Here is an 18,480-nt window from a genome sequence, read left to right as displayed (position 1 = left end):
TGGCATCTCAAAGTCATGCCCACCTGCTCTACCTGGCAAATGCCAGGCTCCTCCTCAACCCCAGAAGGCCCAGCTATAATGAGGACCATGCTGAGAAACTCCCCTTGACCCCCACCTGTGATAGAACAGCCCTTCCCTCCAGAATCCCGTCACCCCTATTTCACACCTCTGTCACTGAGCATTGACTGTCATCAGCACTCTCTTGCCTGCCCCATTACACATGAACAAGGGACCATGTCGAATCCAATTCTCTTTTTAAAATTGTTTTCTTTTTCTTTTTCTTTTTTTTTTTTTTGGAGATGGAGTCTCACTCTGTCACCCAGGCTGGAGTGCAGTGGCATGATCTCGGCTCACTGCAATTTCTGTATCCCGGGTTCAAGCGATTCTCCTGCCTCAACCTCCCAAGTAGCTGGGACTACAGGTGCACGCTGCTAGGATGGCTAATTTTTTGTATTTTAGGAGAGATGGGGTTTCACTGTGTTGCCCAGGCTGGTCTTGAACTCCTGAGCTCAAGCAATCTGCCTGCCTTGGCTTCCCAAAGTGCTAGGATTACAGGCGGGAGCCACCATGCCTGGCCTCTGTTTGTTTTTTGAGACAGAGTCCCGCTCTGTCGCCCAAGCCAGAGTGCAGTGGTGCGATCTCGGCTCACTGCAACCTCCACCTCTCAGGTTCAGGCAATTCTCCTGCCTCAGTCTCCCAAGTAGCTGGGATTACAGGCGCGCATCACCATACTCGGCTAATTTTTGTGTTTTTTAGGGTTTCACCATGTTGGCCAGGGTGGGTCTCAAACTCCTGACCTCAGGTGATCTGCCCACCTCGACCTCCCAAAGTGCTGGGATTACAGGCATGAGCCACCATGTCCGGCCATAATGAATCCAATTCTCTGTCCCCAGTGTCCAGCCAACAGCCCGGTTCCTAGTGGATGTTAAGCCACCTTGGTTGGGTGGACGGACAGATAGATGAATGGACAGATGGGTGTGCAGGAAGTTGAGCCAAGGGCACAGAACAGAGATCACCATTTCTCATCCCATCAGACAGTGACATAACTTCCATGGTTTCCGGGGTCTCTGTCCCCAGCCAAGCCTAGACCAGTGCCAGCCGCGTCTGTGATGTGAGAGACAGCCCCTTGCCAGCAGCTCTGCCTGAGTGTTGGTGTCCAGCGACTACTTTGGAGCAAGCCCAGCTGGCATCGTAAATGCATGCTCTTCCTACATCAGCCTTGTACCCAGCAGTGTATCACCTACAGTTAGGGCTAGGCCAGCGTGTGCCACGAATATGCAGGGGGGAAAGTGGGCGTGTGGATGGGAGAGGAACAGAGATGAGCCGGTAACAGAGGGGCAAACCTCCAGCCTCATTTTCGGGTTTAGCCTCTAATCCTTTTGTCAGGGTTTCCCTGGACCCCGAGGAGAGAAAGGTGATCGGAGCGAGCGTGGAGAGAAGGTGAGGGCAGCTGGATGGGAGCTGGGGCAGGAGGAGAGGGGGAAGGAGGCAGGTGGGAGTGGAGGCTCAGGTGAAGCAGGTAGAGAGAACCCGGGCCGGGCAGGTGGGCGGAGGCAGGGGGAGGCTGGCCCCACACGCTTCTCTCGGAGAGATGTTGGAGGTTCCTAAGCCTGGCAGCCATGGCCAATACCACCATCTCCCCTCCTGCACAGGGAGAACGAGGGGTCCCCGGCCGGAAAGGAGTGAAGGGCCAGAAGGGCGAGCCGGGACCACCAGGCCTGGACCAGCCGTGTCCTGTGGTAGGTGTCGGAGGAGGGCCCTGCCCCAGGTCTTTTTGGCCTCCAGCCAGGGTCAGACCAACATCTTCCCTGTCCTCAGAACTCAGCTGCAAGTCCCAGAGGCCCCACTGGTCACGCACTGGCCTTCCTCACTGTCAGGGCCACTGCTGCTGCTACTGCCATCATCACAGTTCCCCTTGCTCTGGTCCTAACCACCCCCAACCATGGGCATGACTCGGGGAACCCAGCCCCTCATTCTTCACCCCCAGGACAGGCCTGGCTTGAGTAGGAGCCCACTGTGGGCCATCTTGGGCTGGAAGTGGACAGGGCCTAGACGAGGAGTGGAGGGGCTTTACCTGGAGTCATCAGCGCCATCAGCGGTGCCCTGGGAGGGGGCTGGGCCCTGTGGAGGGAACCAAAGTTAGCACAGACACGCTGCTGCTGGGGGCGGAGGCAGTGAGTCCCCAGCCCCATCGCTGTGGTCTGGCTGCCTGGGGTGGAAGTCGGGGTCTGACTCCCACTGGGCTTGACGCCAAGCTGGGCTGAAACTCAGCTTCCCCAAGCACAGACGGTGGGACCACCCTGACCTCTCTGGCTGGCTGTGCCTCCCCTTCCTTCCTCCTTCCCAGAAGAGTCTCTCTGGGCTGGGGCAGCACCTCCCTCTTCCCCACATCCCCTCTGCCTACCCCCACATCCCCTCTGCCTACCCCCACACCCTTCCTGTACCTCTTTCCGTGCTCTCTCAGTGGCCTTTGGTAGCCCACCAGCCCCAGTGGTTTCAGGCACTGGTGCCTGAAACAACCACAATTCAAAAGTCAGCTCCATTTATTTCTTTTCGGAGACAGAGTGTCACTCTGTCACCCAGGCTGGAGCGCAGTGGTGCGATCATGGCTCACTGCAGCCTCCATCTCCCAGGCTCAAGTGATCCTCCTGCCTCAGCTTCCCAAGTAGCCAAGAACTACAGGCATGCACCACCGTGCCCAGCTAATTTTTAATTTTTATAGAGCTGGGGTCTTGCAGTGTTGTCCAGGCTGGTCTGGGCTCAAGCGATTGTCCCACCTTGGCCTCCCAGAGTGCCGGGACGACAGGTGTGAGCCACCGTGCCCTGCCTAGTTCCTTTTTCTAGAAAGTAGGGAGGGTTTACATGTCACACTCTTCCGGTGGAGCTCAGAAAAGACAGGAAAAACAGAACAGCTGGGTTTTCATACTAAAACTGGACAGATATTCAGACCTGGCCACTCCAGCCACGGGGATGTGTGCAGGCCGGCCTCAACCTCCAGCGGTGCCAGAGTTAGAGACCCCCTCCCAGACCTCTGGCCTCTGTTCCTCAGTGTCCTTATCCCTGCAGTGGGGGATACCGCTCCCCTCAGACAGTTTTGAGAAGTCAATGAGAAAAGGACTTGAAGAGCGAAGTGGTCAGTGCACAGAAAGGGCGGGGACAGCAGGGGCAGGGTGGCCCAGCCCCGCAGCTCCGGGCCCTGGACCAGGACTCCCCTCCAAATCAGTAAGCCCTTGTCTCCTTTGAAACAGGAGAATCCCACGTGCGGAGGCCGGAGAGGGGCACCAGGCTGGCGGGGCCCTGCGAGGGGCAATGGGCCATGCCCTGCGGTAGGCGGTCTGGCCTGCTGTGTGCCGTGTGCCGTGTGCTGTGTGGGCCTTCGGGGCAGCCAGGGCCCTTGGCTCTGCCTCGGCCTTCCTCGCTTCTGCCTTCCTTTCCGTTCTGCCCTCCTCCCCACCTTCCCTTTGGTGCCTAGCCTGGTCCCTGGTGTACACATGGGAATATTCCAGGGGATGCCCAGTGTCTGAGGCTCATGCCTGTGCTTTGGAACAGAATGACATCTTTTGTGCCTTGGTGTCCCTGATGAGTCTTTGTTCCTCTCCAGTTTCCCCACCCTCCAGGCTGCCTGAGGAAATCCGGCCCCTGCTTATGTCTGGCTGCTGGGTGGGCACCACAGGTGCCGCTAGATAGCCCTACCCCAGGCCCAGCCCCAGCCCCAACCCCCAGCAACCTGAGCCTGCCCTGCTCCAGCCAGCACAGGTTGGAGCAGGATGCCAATTCCTGGGCCGTCCTTAAAACCCTCCAGGAGCCATTTCTGCCCAAGGCCTGAAAGCTCGCAGGCCCCAGGGTGAGGAGCCAGAGTGACTGTCACATCAGGCAGGAAGCCACACGGCTCTCGGCAGGACCCAGGCCAGAGTCACTGTCACATCAGACAGGAAGCCACACGGCTCTCGGCAGGACCCAGGCCAGAGTCACTGTCACATCAGACAGGAAGCCACACGGCTCTCGGCAGGACCCAGGCCAGAGTCACTGTCACATCAGACAGGAAGCCACACGGCTCTCGGCAGGACCCAGGCCAGAGTCACTGTCACATCAGGCAGGAAGCCACACGGCTCTCGGCAGGACCCAGGCCAGAGTCACTGTCACATCAGGCAGGAAGCCACACGGCTCTCGGCAGGACCCAGGCCAGAGTCACTGTCACATCAGACAGGAAGCCACACGGCTCTCGGCAGGACCCAGGCCAGAGTCACTGTCACATCAGGCAGGAAGCCACACGGCTCTCGGCAGGACCCAGGCCAGAGTCAGTGTCACATCAGGCAGGAAGCCACACGGCTCTCGGCAGGACCCAGGCCAGAGTCACTGTCACATCAGGCAGGAAGCCACACGGCTCTCGGCAGGACCCAGGCCAGCCTGTGCGTGTCTGGCACAATGCTCATCCCTTCCTAGTGCCCTCCTGTTCCTGGCCACTGCACAGCAGTCCCCACAAAGCACAGAGGGAACACACTCAGGACAAGCTCAGTGAGAGGCCGTCATTCCCCATGACCCCACTACCTGGGTGGACAGAGGAGGCATTGTGCCCCTGCCTCAGTGGGGCCCAGCAGTCTCACATGGCCGCTCCCTGGCCTGCACCTCCCTACAGACCAGGGGAGGGCATGTGGGGTGTAGAGGAGCTCCCCAGGCCCCATCCCCATCACTGAAACCTTCTTCCTTTCCAGGGCCCCGACGGGCTGCCTGTGCCTGGCTGCTGGCATAAGGTACCATGCAGGGAAGAGTCTCCAGGGCAGGCTTGGGGGAGGCAGGGGAGGGTGGGGGAATGGGAGGGCCCCAGAGCCTGGGTGCTGTCACTCAAACCTCTGGGTGTCTGCGGCTTCTCGCACAGTGACTGAATAGCCAGGTTTCCCATCATGACCCTGGTTTTGACTCTCCCATCTTGCATGTGAGGCGTGGGGCTGTGGTCCTGGGTGATGGTGTATAACGCATCCTGTGGGTCACATGGACTCAACTGACACCTGGACCAGGCAGGGCAAAGCCATCAGTGCCCCCTGGGATATCATCCCAACTGGCCCACTGAGAGGGAGTTGGGGGAGGGAAGATAGGAGGAAATGGGCAGGACCGGGGAGGCCAGGCAAGGTGGCCTGGATGGGGGCGGAGCTTCTCGGGCTCCTCGTCACCTTCAGTCTCTTCCTCCTTTTCCAGTGACCCACAGGCCCAGCTCACACCTGTACAGATCCGTGTGGACATTTTTAATTTTTGTAAAAACAAAACAGTAATATATTGATCTTTTTTCATGGAATGCGCTACCTGTGGCCTTTTAACATTCAAGAGCGTGCCCACCCAGCCCAGAGCCACCGGCATGTGAAGCTGCCGGAAAGTGGACAGGCCAGACCAGGGAGATGTGTACTTTCCCAGGAAGGAGACGAAGGTAGAAGCACCTGGCTCGGGCAAGGCTAGAAAGATGCCACGTTGGGCCTTCAGTCACCTGATCAGCAGAGAGACTCTCAGCTGTGGTACTGCCCTGTAAGAACCTGCCCCCCAAAACTCTGGAGTCCCTGGGACACACCCTATCCAAGAAGACCCGGGGGTGGAACAGCGGCTGCTGCTGCTCCTGGCCTCATCAGCCTCCAGACTCAACCACAACCAGCTGCCTCTGCAGTTGGACAAGACTTGGCCCCTGGACAAGACTCGCCCAGCACTTGCGGCTGGGCCTGGGGAGCAGTGAGTGGAAATCCCCCACGAGGGTCTAGCTCTACCACATTCAGGAGGCCTCAGGAGGCCAGCCTGCCACGAGAGCACATGTCCTCTGGCCAGGAGTAGTGGCTGAGCTCTGTGATCGCTGTGATGTGGACCCAGCTCCAGGGAGCAGAGTGTCGGGGATGGAGGGGCCCAGCCTGGACTGACTGCTACTTCCTGTCTCTGTTTCCATATCACCCAGAGAGGGACAAGATAGGACATGGCCTGGCCCAGGGAGGCAGGCCTCCCACTCAGAGTCTGGGTCTCACTGGCCCCAAGTCTCCCACCCAGAACTCTGGCCAAAAATGGCTCTCTAGGTGGGCTGTGCAGGCAAAGCAAAGCTCAGGGCTGGTTCCCAGCTGGCCTGAGCAGGGGGCCTGCCACCAGACCCACCCACGCTCTGACGAGAGGCTTTTCCACCTCCAGCAAGTGTTCCCAGCAACCAGCTCCATCCTGGCTGCTTGCCTTCCATTTCCGTGTAGATGGAGATCACTGTGTGTAATAAACCACAAGTGCGTGTCTGGGTGTGCCTGTCCTTGTGGACTGCCCCTGGGGCACCTCTGGCTGTGGTTTCATCCTGGCCACTGCTGGGTGGGGAGGGAAAAGGGGACCCTCCCTGAGTAAGAGCCATCCCAGAAACCAAAGGAGGAAGTTCAGGGTCAGGGCAAAGATGGGATTTGGAGTTCGGAAGACACAGATTCACTGCCTGGTCCTGCCACACATCAGCTGAGTCCTCTGGCAAGTCAGCTCAAGTCAAATTGAGCCCCTGTGTGCTCCTCTATTGCGGTTACCAGACGGCTGCATAACAAATCTCTCCAGAACTTGTTGCCTTAAAACAATGGTCATTTTGGCCAGACACAGTGGCTCATTCTTTTAATCCCAATACTTTGGGAGGGCAAGGTGGGAGGGTCACTTGAGCCCAGGAGTTCGAGACCAGGCTGGCAGCATAGTGAAACTCCATCTCTACCAAAAGTAAAGAATTCAAAAACATTAGTAGGGTGGGTTGATGTGTGCCTGTGGTCCTAGCTGCTGGGCAGGCTGAAGCGGGAGGACTGCCTGAGCCCAGAAGTTAAAGATCAGCCTGAGCAACATAGAGAAATTCCTCTCTTTAAAAAAAAAAAAAAGAAAATCATTTCGATTTCTCTTGTGCAGTCTGTGGTTAATGGGCTCAGTGTGGGTGCTTCTCACTCAGATTCTCACATGGTTGCTTCTGGCTATAGCAGGGACCTCAGATGGCAAATACTTACTTGTGGCCTCTCCACGTGACCCAGGCTGCCTCCCACATGGTGGCTGGATCCCGAAAGTGACTGTCCCAGGTCAGCCAGTTGGAAGCTGTGTCACCTTTTAGGGCCAAGTCTCAGAAGTCATGTGGTGTCACTTTCTGAAAGAGTAGAGGGAGGAGAGTTAGACCCCACCTCTCCACGGGAAAGTGTCAACATCATATTTCAAGGAGAAAATGCGGAATCGTAGATCTTGTTGCAGCCCTCTGAAAAAATGCAAACTGCCACCTCAGCTGTGAAACGAGAGGGCACTACTTACCACTCAGATTGTGGTTCTGTGAGGATCCAGTGCAGACTATGCGAAGAGTGTAGGGTGTGTCCCTCACCCAGAAGCACCCTCAATTCTGATTTTCATCTCTCCTCCTGACTCCAAGGCTGCTGAGCAACGGCCACAGTCCTGCAAAGTGTTCCCACTTCTGTCATCACAGCTGGTCCCTATAACAACTAAGAGAGAGACTGTCTTACAGATGACAAAACCAAGCACACCCAGGGTGGTCTAGGCAAGAAGGGCCATGGGCCGGGCGTGGTGGCTCACGCCTATAATCCCAGCACTTGGGGTGGCTGAGGCGGGCAGATTACCTGAGGTTGAGAGTTCGAGACTAGCCTGACCAACATGGAGAAACCCCGTCTCTACTAAAAATACAAAATTAGCTGGGTGGTGCATGCCTGTAATCCTGTAATCCTGTAATGCCTGTAAATTAGGTGGGTGGTGGTGCATGCCTGTAATCCCAGCTACTCGGGAGGCTGAGGCAGAAGAATCGCTTGCAACCAGGAGGTAGAGGTTGTGGTGAGCTGAGGTCGCACCATTGCCCTCCAGCCTGGGCAACAAGAGCGAAACTCCATCTCAAAAAAAAAAAAAAAAAAAAAAAGGGCCTGCAGTGATGGTGTCTCTGATGGTGGTGGTGCATTGCACTGACGGTGTCTGAGTCTCCAAGGACTGAAGCCTAGGGCAGGCCACAGTATGGGTGGTCACCCTCAGACTTCTGTGACACGGCCTTGCTAAGCAGAAGAGGCTCGGCCACACACTGGCTAAGGAGGGAGGGATATATCCAGTCCCCTCCTCTGTCTCCCTAAGGAACTGGCAATAAGTGGAAGGTCACATCGCTCAGCCAGTTGTCTGGGTCAACAGGGAAGCCAGTAGTGGGAAAAGGAAGAGAAACACAGTGGGGCTGTGATGACTGATGGAGGTCACTGGGTGTCCATGCCGCCTCTGGAGTTCCCGCATAACCTCACCATCTGCATGCTACACTTCACAGTTCCCTCCTTCCTCCATCCAGGAACCTCACTTGATCCCCTCACCAGCCCTGCGAAGCCCAGAGCTTGTGTGATAGGTGTCAATATGCCCATTTTACATAGGGGAAAACTGAGGCTCAGAGAGGGTAGTCACCTGGCCAGGGATGCACAGCCAGGACATAGTGGCAGGCTTGGGACTGCACCTAGGCTCTTGGGTTTGTCCTCTCATATGTCCTTCTGAAACTTGTCTGGCAGAGCATGGAATCTGATAGGCAGCTCCATGATGCTGGGTGATTGGCAGGTAGATCCTCGTGGGGTAGAAGCCATGTGTTCCCCCACTTCCCCAGTCTTCTGAGGGGGTCTCTCCTGCTCCTTTAGGCAGGATGGGGCATTCTTGGCCCACTGCTGCCCCCTTGCGGTCTCATACCTTGTATCCTGATGGCTGCAAACGTTTCAACTGCAAGCTTAAAAATGTAGAGTGGGCTGAGTCCTCAAAGTGCCCGGGGAGAGCACAGAGGCAGTAGAGGGTTCAATGATTTGTTCAAGGTCCCAGCCGAGACACTGGGGAGCACCCTGCTTCACAGCTGAGACTCAAGGACTGGGGGGCCTCAGGCCTCCTGCCAAGAAAGGCAGTACAGCCTCAAAGTACCCCTTTCTGGAAGAGAGAGAAGTACATTTACTGAGCCCTGCTGTACCATGACAGCTAAACTAACCACAAGGATAACGATCCCTTTTTATAGATGAATGTGAAGGGGACTTACCAGGTCTCTTTCCTCCTGGTCCCTAGGAGACCACTAGGAATACATGGGATGCTTCTGGTTAGCACAATGATTGCAGGACACCTGGGCATTTAGGGGGCAGGGCCAGGGATAGCAAACACCTAAAATGCATAGGACAATCCTACCCAGTGACAAATCATCTCAACAAGAATCCCAGTGCCAACCCTGTTGAGAAACACCATGCCCTGGGTTCAAATCCTGACTCAGCCACTTCCATCCCCTACCCTCTTGGACTCCAACATTGCCTAGAGGGCCAGGCATGAAATAAAGGACAGATGAGTGCCTGGCACAGGGCCAGAGACAAGGAGTGGGCTTTTCTGAGCAGGAAGAAGGTGAGGCCTCCTGGTGTTCTGTGCCATGCTAGAAGATACTCCTGGCCCAGGAAATGGCTCAACCTGGTCTGACCTCCAACTATATCACCTCTTGACCCAGGAGCAGGTGAGATGTTAGCTGGGCCCAGCTACAGCCTTCTCACCCTCTGCCTTAAAGCAGGAAAAGCCCCTGAGCCAACCCGATTCCTCTGAGCTGCACGGGGCCACAGCTGTGGCTGGAGTTTGGGCTGCAAGACAGGGCTGAAAGGCGGGCCCCAAATAGGACTCACACACACACAAATACACAAACACACACACGGTCTGTGAGGTCTTGATCCTCAGAAACGAAGTACAGGCTGGGTATGGTGGCGTGCACCTGTAGTAGCAGGTACTTGGGAGGCTGAGATGGGAGGATCACATGATCCCAGGGAGGTAGAGACTGCAATGCTGCACTCCAGCCTGAACAACAGAATAAGACCCTTTCTTTAAAAAAAAAAAATACAGGCCACAAGCAGTTAACCTCGCAGTTAATTTGGGAAGAATTTTTTCCAAAAATCATGTAAAATATTCAATTCAGCTTTACAGTTAAAAATAAGAAATTCCATTCTTTTAGGGAAGATGAAAAAGTCCTGTTGCGTGGATGGTGGTGATGGTTGCACGACGATGTGAATGTACTTTTGCCACTGAATTGTATCCTTAAAAATGGTTAAAATGGTAAAATTTTGTTATGTATATTTTACACAATAAAGAAAAAAGAAACTCCAAATGTTCTTTAATAAATGCCTTAATTGGCCGGGTGCGGTGGCTCACCCGGCCTGTAATCCCAGCAGTCTGGGAGGCCGAGGCAGGCAGATCATCTGAGGTCAAGAGTTCAATAAATGCCTTATGCATCTTACAACTGTATTGGGAAGAGAAGAAATCAGCAATGAGGGAGTGAAGCAGAGGCCTGGGAATCATGATGTGGACAGAAAGAAGGGACAATCAGGAGCCTCCCCTGCACCTGCTGCAGTCCCAGGCCCGTGTTCCAGGGTTCTTCAAGGCAGAAAGCCCCAGTGCCTCACCCCAAGAGGGGGCTTTTCTCTCATATCCCAGCCCCTTGGGAGGCCTTTTCTTCTCACTCCCTGGGCTGGGAGTCAAGAAGACCTCAGTAGGAGTCCAGCCTCTGCAGCCTTGCTGCGTGTCTGACAACAAAACCCTTTCCCTTTCTGGGCTTCAGGGTCACCGACATGTACCACAAGGAGGATTCCCAACCTCTCTTCTTGCCCAAACACTGCATGATTCTCTCAGCGTTGATATAGCTCGTCCGGTTCACCCTGCCTAGATTCTAGCAGGAACTATGGTGCCCTGAAGGTCAAGCCCATGGTGATCTCCTTGGTCAGCCCCAGAAGGGACCCTGGGCTCTCCTTCTGCTCTTCCTGCTGCCCCTTCATGGGGCTGGGAAAACCTAGGACCTGCTTCTCCCACCCTGAGGCCCCTACTGTGTACCAGGCCCGGGTAAGGTACCAGTCACATACTCGCACTTAGGCCTCACAGTTCATCCCATTTTATGCACAAGGCGACTCAAAGACTGAGTCTGGCCCAGGGAAGGCCTGCAGGAGCTCCGAGCCCCGCCTGGGCGCCAGGAGCAGGGGCGGGGTCGTCCGGGACCCTTTCCCGGAAGGGAGGCCGCAGGGGCCGGCGGGGCGGGGCCGGCGGGGCGGGGCCGGCGGGGCGGGGCCGGCGGGGCGGGGCCGGCGGGGCGGGGCCGGCGGGGCGGGGCCGGCGGGGCGGGGCCGGCGGGGCGGGGCCGGCGGGGCGGGGCCGGCGGGGCGGGGCCGGCGGGGCGCGTCCCGGAACCAGAGACGGGGTAGCGCTCGAGTTCCTGCGCGGGACTGCCAAGACACGACCACGGGCTGGAAGGCTGCCAGGCCCAGCGGGCAAGCGAAGAAATGAACCACCGCAACGCGGGCGCTTGGGGGCGGGGCCGAGTGCGAACCTGAGCCCCAAATCCCGACCCAGGCAGGGGCGGGGCCCGGAGCGGGGCCTTGGAGGCCCAGCCCGCGCGGCGACGTCTCCGCGTGGCGTCACGGCACCGACTGACGGCCACCCACCATGGCCGCAGACCAGCGCCCGAAGGCCGACACCCTGGCCCTGAGGCAACGGCTCATCAGGTACCCGGGCGGGGGGCGGGCGGCGGGGGGCGCGGGGCTGCGCGGAGAGGCACGCGCACGCACGACGCACGCACGCGCCACGCACGCGCCTCCCGCTAGGAAGCCGCTGCTACCCATCCCGTCCGGCCACTGCCCCGGCCCCGCTGCAGCTTGTAGGGCCCGAAGCGGGCGGCGCCGTTGGGCGGTCCCGGCGGGTGGTCTCCGGGGCCGCCTCCCCGACAGCGCCGTCTCCAGGCCGCCCAGTTCAGGAGACGGCCCCGCCCTCACCGCTGTTCGGCTGTGTCAGCCTCGCTTGGCAGCCTTTACTCCGGAGAAGACCTTCACCCTGGCGCCTGAGAGGACCTCACCCAGGGTGGCCCGTCAGCAGCACCTGGGCCTGGCTCGAGAGTGACCTGGGAGGGGGCTGAAAGGGCAGACAAGGGACAGTCGGGGGAGTCGGTTCACAGGCAGCACACTTGACCTGTGAGGGGGCCCTCGGTGGGACGGTGGGTGAGGTAGCCTCCCACTGGAGCTTAGGGCTGGCACCCAGCGAGGGGCAGCAGGACCACGTGGCTGGCAAGGAGCTGTTTAGGGCTGAGAGCCAGGCACCTAATGTTGGTGCCCTGTCCCATCCCATCGAGGACACGCGGCCTTATGGAGTCCCCGTGGGACGGGGCAGCCACCTTTTCTCAGGATCCAGGAGACTGACGTGGCCACATGCAGAAATGAGCAAGGAGGCCACAGAGGCTTAAAATGCTTTAAGAAACAATTCTAAGTTTCAGCAACTTGTTACCCCATCTGCTTCCTCCTTTGCAACCACCTGTGGAGTGGAGAGACAAGGCAGGGAAGCAGCACCTTGCCCTTCAAGCTTTCATTTCCTCCCCACCAGAAACTGGGAAGGGGTGGGCGGGGGTCTGTGATGAGTAGACTTCACCCTTTCGGTCTGACATGGCTGTCCACTCCTTGCCTGTCCCCACAGCTCTTCCTGCAGACTCTTTTTTCCCGAGGATCCTGTTAAGATTGTCCGGGCCCAAGGGCAGTACATGTACGATGAACAGGGGGCAGAATACATCGATTGCATCAGCAATGTGGCGCACGGTCAGTATCACACCTCAAGCTGGCAGGGCAGGAGAGGAAGGCAGTGCTGTGAACCTGGTCCCAAGGTGACCTGAGATTGCCGAGAGGTGTGGAGAACCTGGGTGGAGTTGAGGCACTGTCAATATGCAGAGGAGGCTCAGCCTTTGCAATATAGCTGTGGAATTCTGCAATCTGGAGCTGTGCTAAACCAGGCAGGGGTCAGCAATCTAGGTCTGTGAGTCTAGTTCCACTTGGGACTGATGATGAGCTCACAAAGTGGCAGATGGCCCGGCTGTGACCAGCAACGTAGCACAGTGCTGGCCAAGTGCTGGGGTCATGGCAGTGCTTCAGCCCCATTGGCCATCTCAGGTGCTAGGCAAGGGAGCTGAAGTAGGAATTCAGTCATCTTGATGAGGCTGCCAGAGCTGATGGAAAGAAAGGGAGTCTGAGACTCAGCAGGCACATGGAAGATGAATAAAGTTGAGGTTAAAAAAAAAAAAAAAGCAGAGACTCTAGTCTTAGACCGCTTGGGCTCAAATCCCTGTCCCCTACTTACTAACTTGTGATCTCGGGCAAGTTACTTAATTCTCAGTGCCTCAGTTTGCTTATCTGTGAAAGACATAATGATACTAGGTACCCACTTTAAGGTGTTTGGAGAATTAAGTGTGTTAATTTATGTAGCTTGCTCTGAATGTGCCTGGCACATGGTGAGCTCTCAGTACATATTCACTGTTATTATCCTTGGCCTTTGACAATCAAGATTACCACCAGCCCCCTTGGCTGGTGAAGTGAAACCAGTTGACAGTCACCCCCCACCCCACTTTTGTCATACAAGCCTCAAAAGGCCTTCCAGCCTGGGCAACATAATGAGACCTTGTCTCTACCAAAAAAAACTTAAAAATTAGCCAGGCATGGTGACTGGTGTCTATAGCCCCACCTGCTCAGGAGGCTGAGGTGGGAGGACCACTTGAGCCCGGGAGTGTGAGGCTGCAGTGAATGCCATGATCACACCATACACTCCAGCCTGGGTGACAGAGTAAGGCCCTGTTAAAAAAAAAAAAAAAGTCCTCCTTAAAGACATGGGCTTTCTAGACAGGGTTCTTCTGCTGAAGCGGCTTTCCTTCTGCCAGAATCTCAGGAACTCCTGGATCTGCCTTTCCAGAACCAGCTTCTCTCTCCCTGCTCTGCCTTCAGACTGCCCTCTTTCTACCTCTCCCTCTAGAACTACATCTCTTCTGGCTGGGTTTATAGCTTGGGGCTGGGGGAGGCCCAGTGGGACTGGCTGAGTGGAGCCAGCCGTGTGACGGAGGCGGCCCTCTTCCAGTTGGGCACTGCCACCCTCTCGTGGTCCAAGCAGCACATGAGCAGAACCAGGTGCTCAACACCAACAGCCGGTACCTGCATGACAACATCGTGGACTATGCGCAGAGGCTGTCAGAGACCCTGCCGGAGCAGCTCTGTGTGTTCTATTTCCTGAATTCTGGGTAAGTGGACTGTGGCCAGCCCCCGGGAAGAGGGTGAGACGGTAACAAAGACAGTCACTCATATGGGCCTAGTGTAGTGTAGCTGACCGAGTGTGGACTCGGAGAGGCAGCCCTCACTGCACCAGGCTCCTGAGATTCCCGGCTGTAGGCCCTGATGCTTTCTCTGTTGGATCCAGTTTCCTTGTCTCTTATTGGAGGATGTTATTACCTCCTTTCTAGGATCATTGCTGGGGCTTAGTGAGGTAATATGTTCCTTTATTTCTGCCTTACGGATACAGCCAAAATCCCTGCCTGTGGGTTGCTCAGTAAGGAAGGAAAACATCAAGTGATTCTTCAAAGAAATACAGAATTGCAAGGAGGGCTCTGGAGGAAGTGTACAGGGTATCATGAGGCCTAGAAAAAGTGAGGGGACCTGACCTGGGGATTCAGGGAAACCTTCCCTGAGGAAGGGCTGTTAAGCCAAGAGCTGACTAGGAGATAACTAGAAGAGGAGGAAGGAAGGGTGCTGCCACTGCATCAGAAGTCTCATCAAGGCTGGGCACGATGGCTCATGCCTGTAATCCCAGCACTTCGGGAGATCGAGGTGGGCGGATCACTTGAGGTCAGGAGTTTGAGACCAGCCCGGCCAACAGGGCGAAACCCCGTCTCTACTAAAAATACACAAAATTTAGCTGGGCGTGGTGGTGGGTGCCTGTAATCCCAACTACTCAGGAGGCTGGGCAGGAGAATTGCTTGAACCGGGAGGTGGAGGTTGCAGTGAGCCAAAATTGCACCACTGCACTCCAGTCTGCAGGACAGAGAGAGGCTCTATCTCAAAAAAAAAAAAAAATAGTCTCATCAAAACTCTTGTCAAGGTTGGTCACCACACAGAACTGCCTGTGGAAAGGCCCTGCAGCAGGAAAGGATATGGTACCCAGCACACTTGAGGAACCGAAAGAAGTCCACGAAGGGAAAGCAGAGGCTGTGAGCTGTTGGGAGGCAAGCAGGGCGCATCACCTAGGGCCTTCTCCGCCAAGTGAGGAAGCTGTCTTTATCCTAAGAGCATTGGGAAACTATCGGAGGCTTTAATCAGGAAACGATGTCTTACAGGGAACGGAGCGCAAGAGTGGACACTGTTAGGTGCCAGTTCAGTGGCCAGGTGAAAGGTCATGGTAGCTCACACTAGGATCGGCAGTGGAGACAAACAGGCAGGCGATTACAGTGTATCTGGGAGAGAACATTCCAACAAATCATAGGTGGTGGCGTTGAATTATAGTGATGATTATTGTGGCCACTCACACAGTACAGACATCTGCCCCCCAGATAATTTTTAGGAAGTGGAATTCACCATCTTCATTTTACAGGTGGGGTAACAGCAGTTCAAAGAAAGGAACTTGAGCCCAGACATTTCCCATGTCAAGTGCTGGAGCCTCTGGAAAGAGCAGGGAGCTGGTGCTTCCTCAGTGGTGGTGGAGGAGGGGCATTCTTATGCCACCAGCTTTATTCTGTGGATTCCAGTGACTTCCATGTTGCCAGATCCAAAGCAATCTCTTTGCTGCATTGTCTTACTCTATCCCAGCAGTAATTGACAGTTACCACTCTCCAGAAGTGCTCTGTCCTCTTGCTTCCAGGGCGCTGTGCTCTCCTGTTTTCTACCAGCTTCTCTAGCCACTCCTTCCCTGTCTTCTTTGCTGATTCCTCCTCTGTTCCTTGGGGCTGATCCTGGGCCACTTTTCTCTCCGAGCCCTCTCCTCAGGTGATCTCTTCCATTCTCTTGGTATTACATAGCATCCATGTGTTGGTGACTCACAAATTTTTTTGAGCCCAGACATGTCCCATGTGTTCCAACTCGAGGTTCTGACTGCCCCTGTGACATCTGACAAACATCTCCAGCTTCATGTGTTCAAAAGGGCAAGGGTTGATTGGACCATGGTACTGTTCTCCCTCACCTGCCCAAGAAGGCTATCCCCACTCACCCCCGCTCATCTTGCCTTGTAAAGGGCATCACCACCTATATCTGCTCCAGGCAGAAACCACACGCTCCCCAGTCCTGCATCAATCCTGCCTCCTCCATCTCCATGATGCCTGTTAACTCCCTCCACCTCTCCATCTCCATGGCCACCACCTGCTCTCACCTGGCATCCTCCTCCTTGGTCTTCTCCTTCTACTTTTATTCTTGTCAACTCCATTAGACACAGCCAGAGGCCACCTCCTAAAATAGGAGCTGACTCATGTCCCTTTTCTCATTAAAACTCTTTGGTGGCTTCACATGGCACTGAGAAGAAAACTCAGCCTCCTTCCCAGCCCTGTGCTCATGTCCCCTGCATGTCTCCCCACTTCCTCTCTTACCCTGCCCTCCTTAGGCCCTGGCCTCCCTCATCTTCTCCTGGTTCCCGGAGCACACTGAGCTCTTTTCCTTCACAAGGCCTTGGTGCGTGCTGTTCCATCTGCCTGGAAACTTCTCCCTCAAGACTCAGTACACGAGTCACCTCCCCATAGACACTTACCCTGACCCTCTGTGTTGGTCTGCTCTGGCTGTCATAAGAAAATACCAGAGACTGAGTGGCTTAAACAAAAGACATTTATTTTTTCACAGTCCTGGAGGCTGGAAGTCCAAGACCAAGGTGTTCGCAGGGTTGGTTTCTTCTAAGGCCTCTCTCCTTGGCTTGGAGATGGCCCTGGTTGGTCTTCTGAGTGCAGGTGTCCCTGGTGTCTCTGTGTGTGTCCAGATTTTCTCTTATAAGGACACTGGTTAGATTGGATGAAGGGGCCCCTGACGGCCTCATTTTAATGTAATTACCTCTCTTATCTCCATATCCGTTCACATACGGGCCATTCTGAGCTACTGGGGATTAGGGGTTCAACACATAAATTGGGGGTGGGGGGGTGTGCAGCTCAGCCCATAAACATGCCCCCTCTGGCTCGCTCTCCCAGGGCATCCATCGTAGCACTTAGAAAAATGATCACTTTTTCTTTTTTGGCTTTGTGGTGGCGTGTGTGTGTGTATTTGTATATGCACACATATATATATAAATACACAGACACACATATATACAAACACAGGCATTCATTTTCGTCCACAGTTCCTGGCTCATAACTCCCACAGCCCTTGTTACACTCTTTTGTTACAACATTGGGTGTGTCAGGCCTCAGGAGACAATCACTCTAACCTCCTGCCCTTCCTTTTACCTGCCCAAGACAGGACTCTAATCTTCCGCACCTTTCTGATGGTGGGTCATACAACTCATTCCAGAGAGGGTCCCACCCCATATCCTGCTAGAAGGAATGCTGCTGTCATGAAGCTTCCATAAAAACCAAGGGGACTGGATTCAGAGAGCTTCCAGATAACTGAACATAGAGAGGTTCTAGAAGGGTGGTGCACCCAGGGAGGGCACAGGAAGCTCCATGCCCTTCCTTCATACCTCACCCTACGCATCTCTTTATCTGTATCTTTTGTAATATCCTTTATAATAAACCAGTAAATGTATTTCCCTTAGTTTTGTGAGCCACTCGAGCAAATTGAACCTACAGAGGGAATTGTGGGAACCTCAACTTGAAGCCAGTCGGTCAGAAGTTCCAAAGGTCAGCTGGGCGCGGTGGTTCACGCCTGTAATCCCAGCACTTTGGGAGGCCGAGGCGGGTGGATCAGGAGTTTGAGACCAGCCTAGCCAACATGGTGAAACCCTGTCTCTACTAAAAATACGAAAAATTAGCTGGGCGTCGTGGTGGGCGCCTGTAATCCCAGCTACTTGGGAGGCTGAAGCAGGAGAATTGCTTGAGCCTGAGAGGCAGAGGCTGCAGTGAGCCGAGATCGCGCCACTGCACTCCAGCCCGGGCAACAGAGCGAGACTGTCTAAAAAAAAAAAAAGAAATTCCAAAGGTGGCTAGCATGGTGGCTCATGCCTATAATTCCAGTACTTTGAGGCTGAGGTGGGAGGAATGCTTGAGTCTCCAGTCTGGGCAATATAGTGAGACCCCATCTCTGCAAAAAAAGAAGTTCCAGAGGCCCAGACTTGCTACTGGTGCCCAGGGGGCTGTGGGGCAGCTTGGGCATTGAGCCCTCATGCTGTGGGATCTGATGCTGTCTCTAGGTAGATAGTGTTGGAATTGAATTGGAGGACACTCAGCTGGTGTCCGCTGCAGAACTGATGGCTTGCCTGCTGGTGGGGAGAAATCCTTACATATTTTTTGGAGTCACAGAAGTCTTCTGTGTTGATTGTTGTAGTGTGAAAGCAGAGGAAAAACAATGGTTTGGGTTTTTTCCAAACAACTTTCATGACACATATGAGAATGTAAATTCCAGAAGGGCCAAGGCCATGTCTGTTTTACCTACTCTTTTTCCCCCAGCTTCTAGTACATAGGAGGCATTTGATATATACCAAACAAACAAGCAAGTGACTGACTAGTGGATGTCCTGAGAATCTTCTTGCTGCTGGGAGGGTCCTCCTGCCCTCAGCATTTCTCTCTGGGAAGCTCTTAGA

General features: G+C 55.2%; 2 protein-coding genes across 18 annotated transcripts in view; both read left to right on the top strand.

Moving 5' to 3' along the window:
* Positions 1-6,248, top strand: part of COL23A1 (collagen type XXIII alpha 1 chain) — a 353,112-nt gene extending 346,864 nt beyond the window's left edge. The window contains exons 26-29 of the mRNA XM_024356856.3: positions 1,387-1,440; positions 1,653-1,739; positions 4,713-4,751; positions 5,194-6,248. Of these exons, the coding sequence (XP_024212624.1) occupies positions 1,387-1,440; positions 1,653-1,739; positions 4,713-4,751; positions 5,194-5,196 (183 nt within the window). The 3' untranslated portion in view covers positions 5,197-6,248. The remainder of the gene's footprint in view (positions 1-1,386; positions 1,441-1,652; positions 1,740-4,712; positions 4,752-5,193) is intronic.
* A 4,879-nt stretch (positions 6,249-11,127) lies between these two features.
* The window catches only part of PHYKPL (5-phosphohydroxy-L-lysine phospho-lyase), a 26,027-nt gene continuing 18,674 nt past the window's right edge, over positions 11,128-18,480 (top strand). For 12 of the 17 annotated variants that reach the window (XR_001718072.4, XR_010157439.1, XR_010157441.1 and 9 more), the window contains exons 1-3: positions 11,129-11,480; positions 12,439-12,557; positions 13,861-14,020. Coding sequence is in view for 9 of the 17 variants with exons in the window: in XM_016954382.3 (XP_016809871.2) it covers positions 11,422-11,480; positions 12,439-12,557; positions 13,861-14,020 (338 nt within the window). In the remaining 8 variants the exon portion in view is untranslated. Of the gene's footprint in view, positions 11,481-11,860; positions 11,943-12,438; positions 12,558-13,860; positions 14,021-18,480 lie in introns of those variants that run through there. The other 5 variants (XR_008548306.2, XM_016954388.4, XM_016954387.3 and 2 more) reach the window with 3 other exon arrangements.

Source organism: Pan troglodytes, chromosome 4 (assembly GCF_028858775.2).
Source record: "Pan troglodytes isolate AG18354 chromosome 4, NHGRI_mPanTro3-v2.0_pri, whole genome shotgun sequence".
Classification (NCBI taxonomy): Eukaryota; Metazoa; Chordata; class Mammalia; order Primates; family Hominidae; genus Pan; species Pan troglodytes.
The sequence above is the reverse complement of the archived record's forward strand: the minus strand, read 5'-3'. Positions and strand labels throughout refer to the sequence as shown.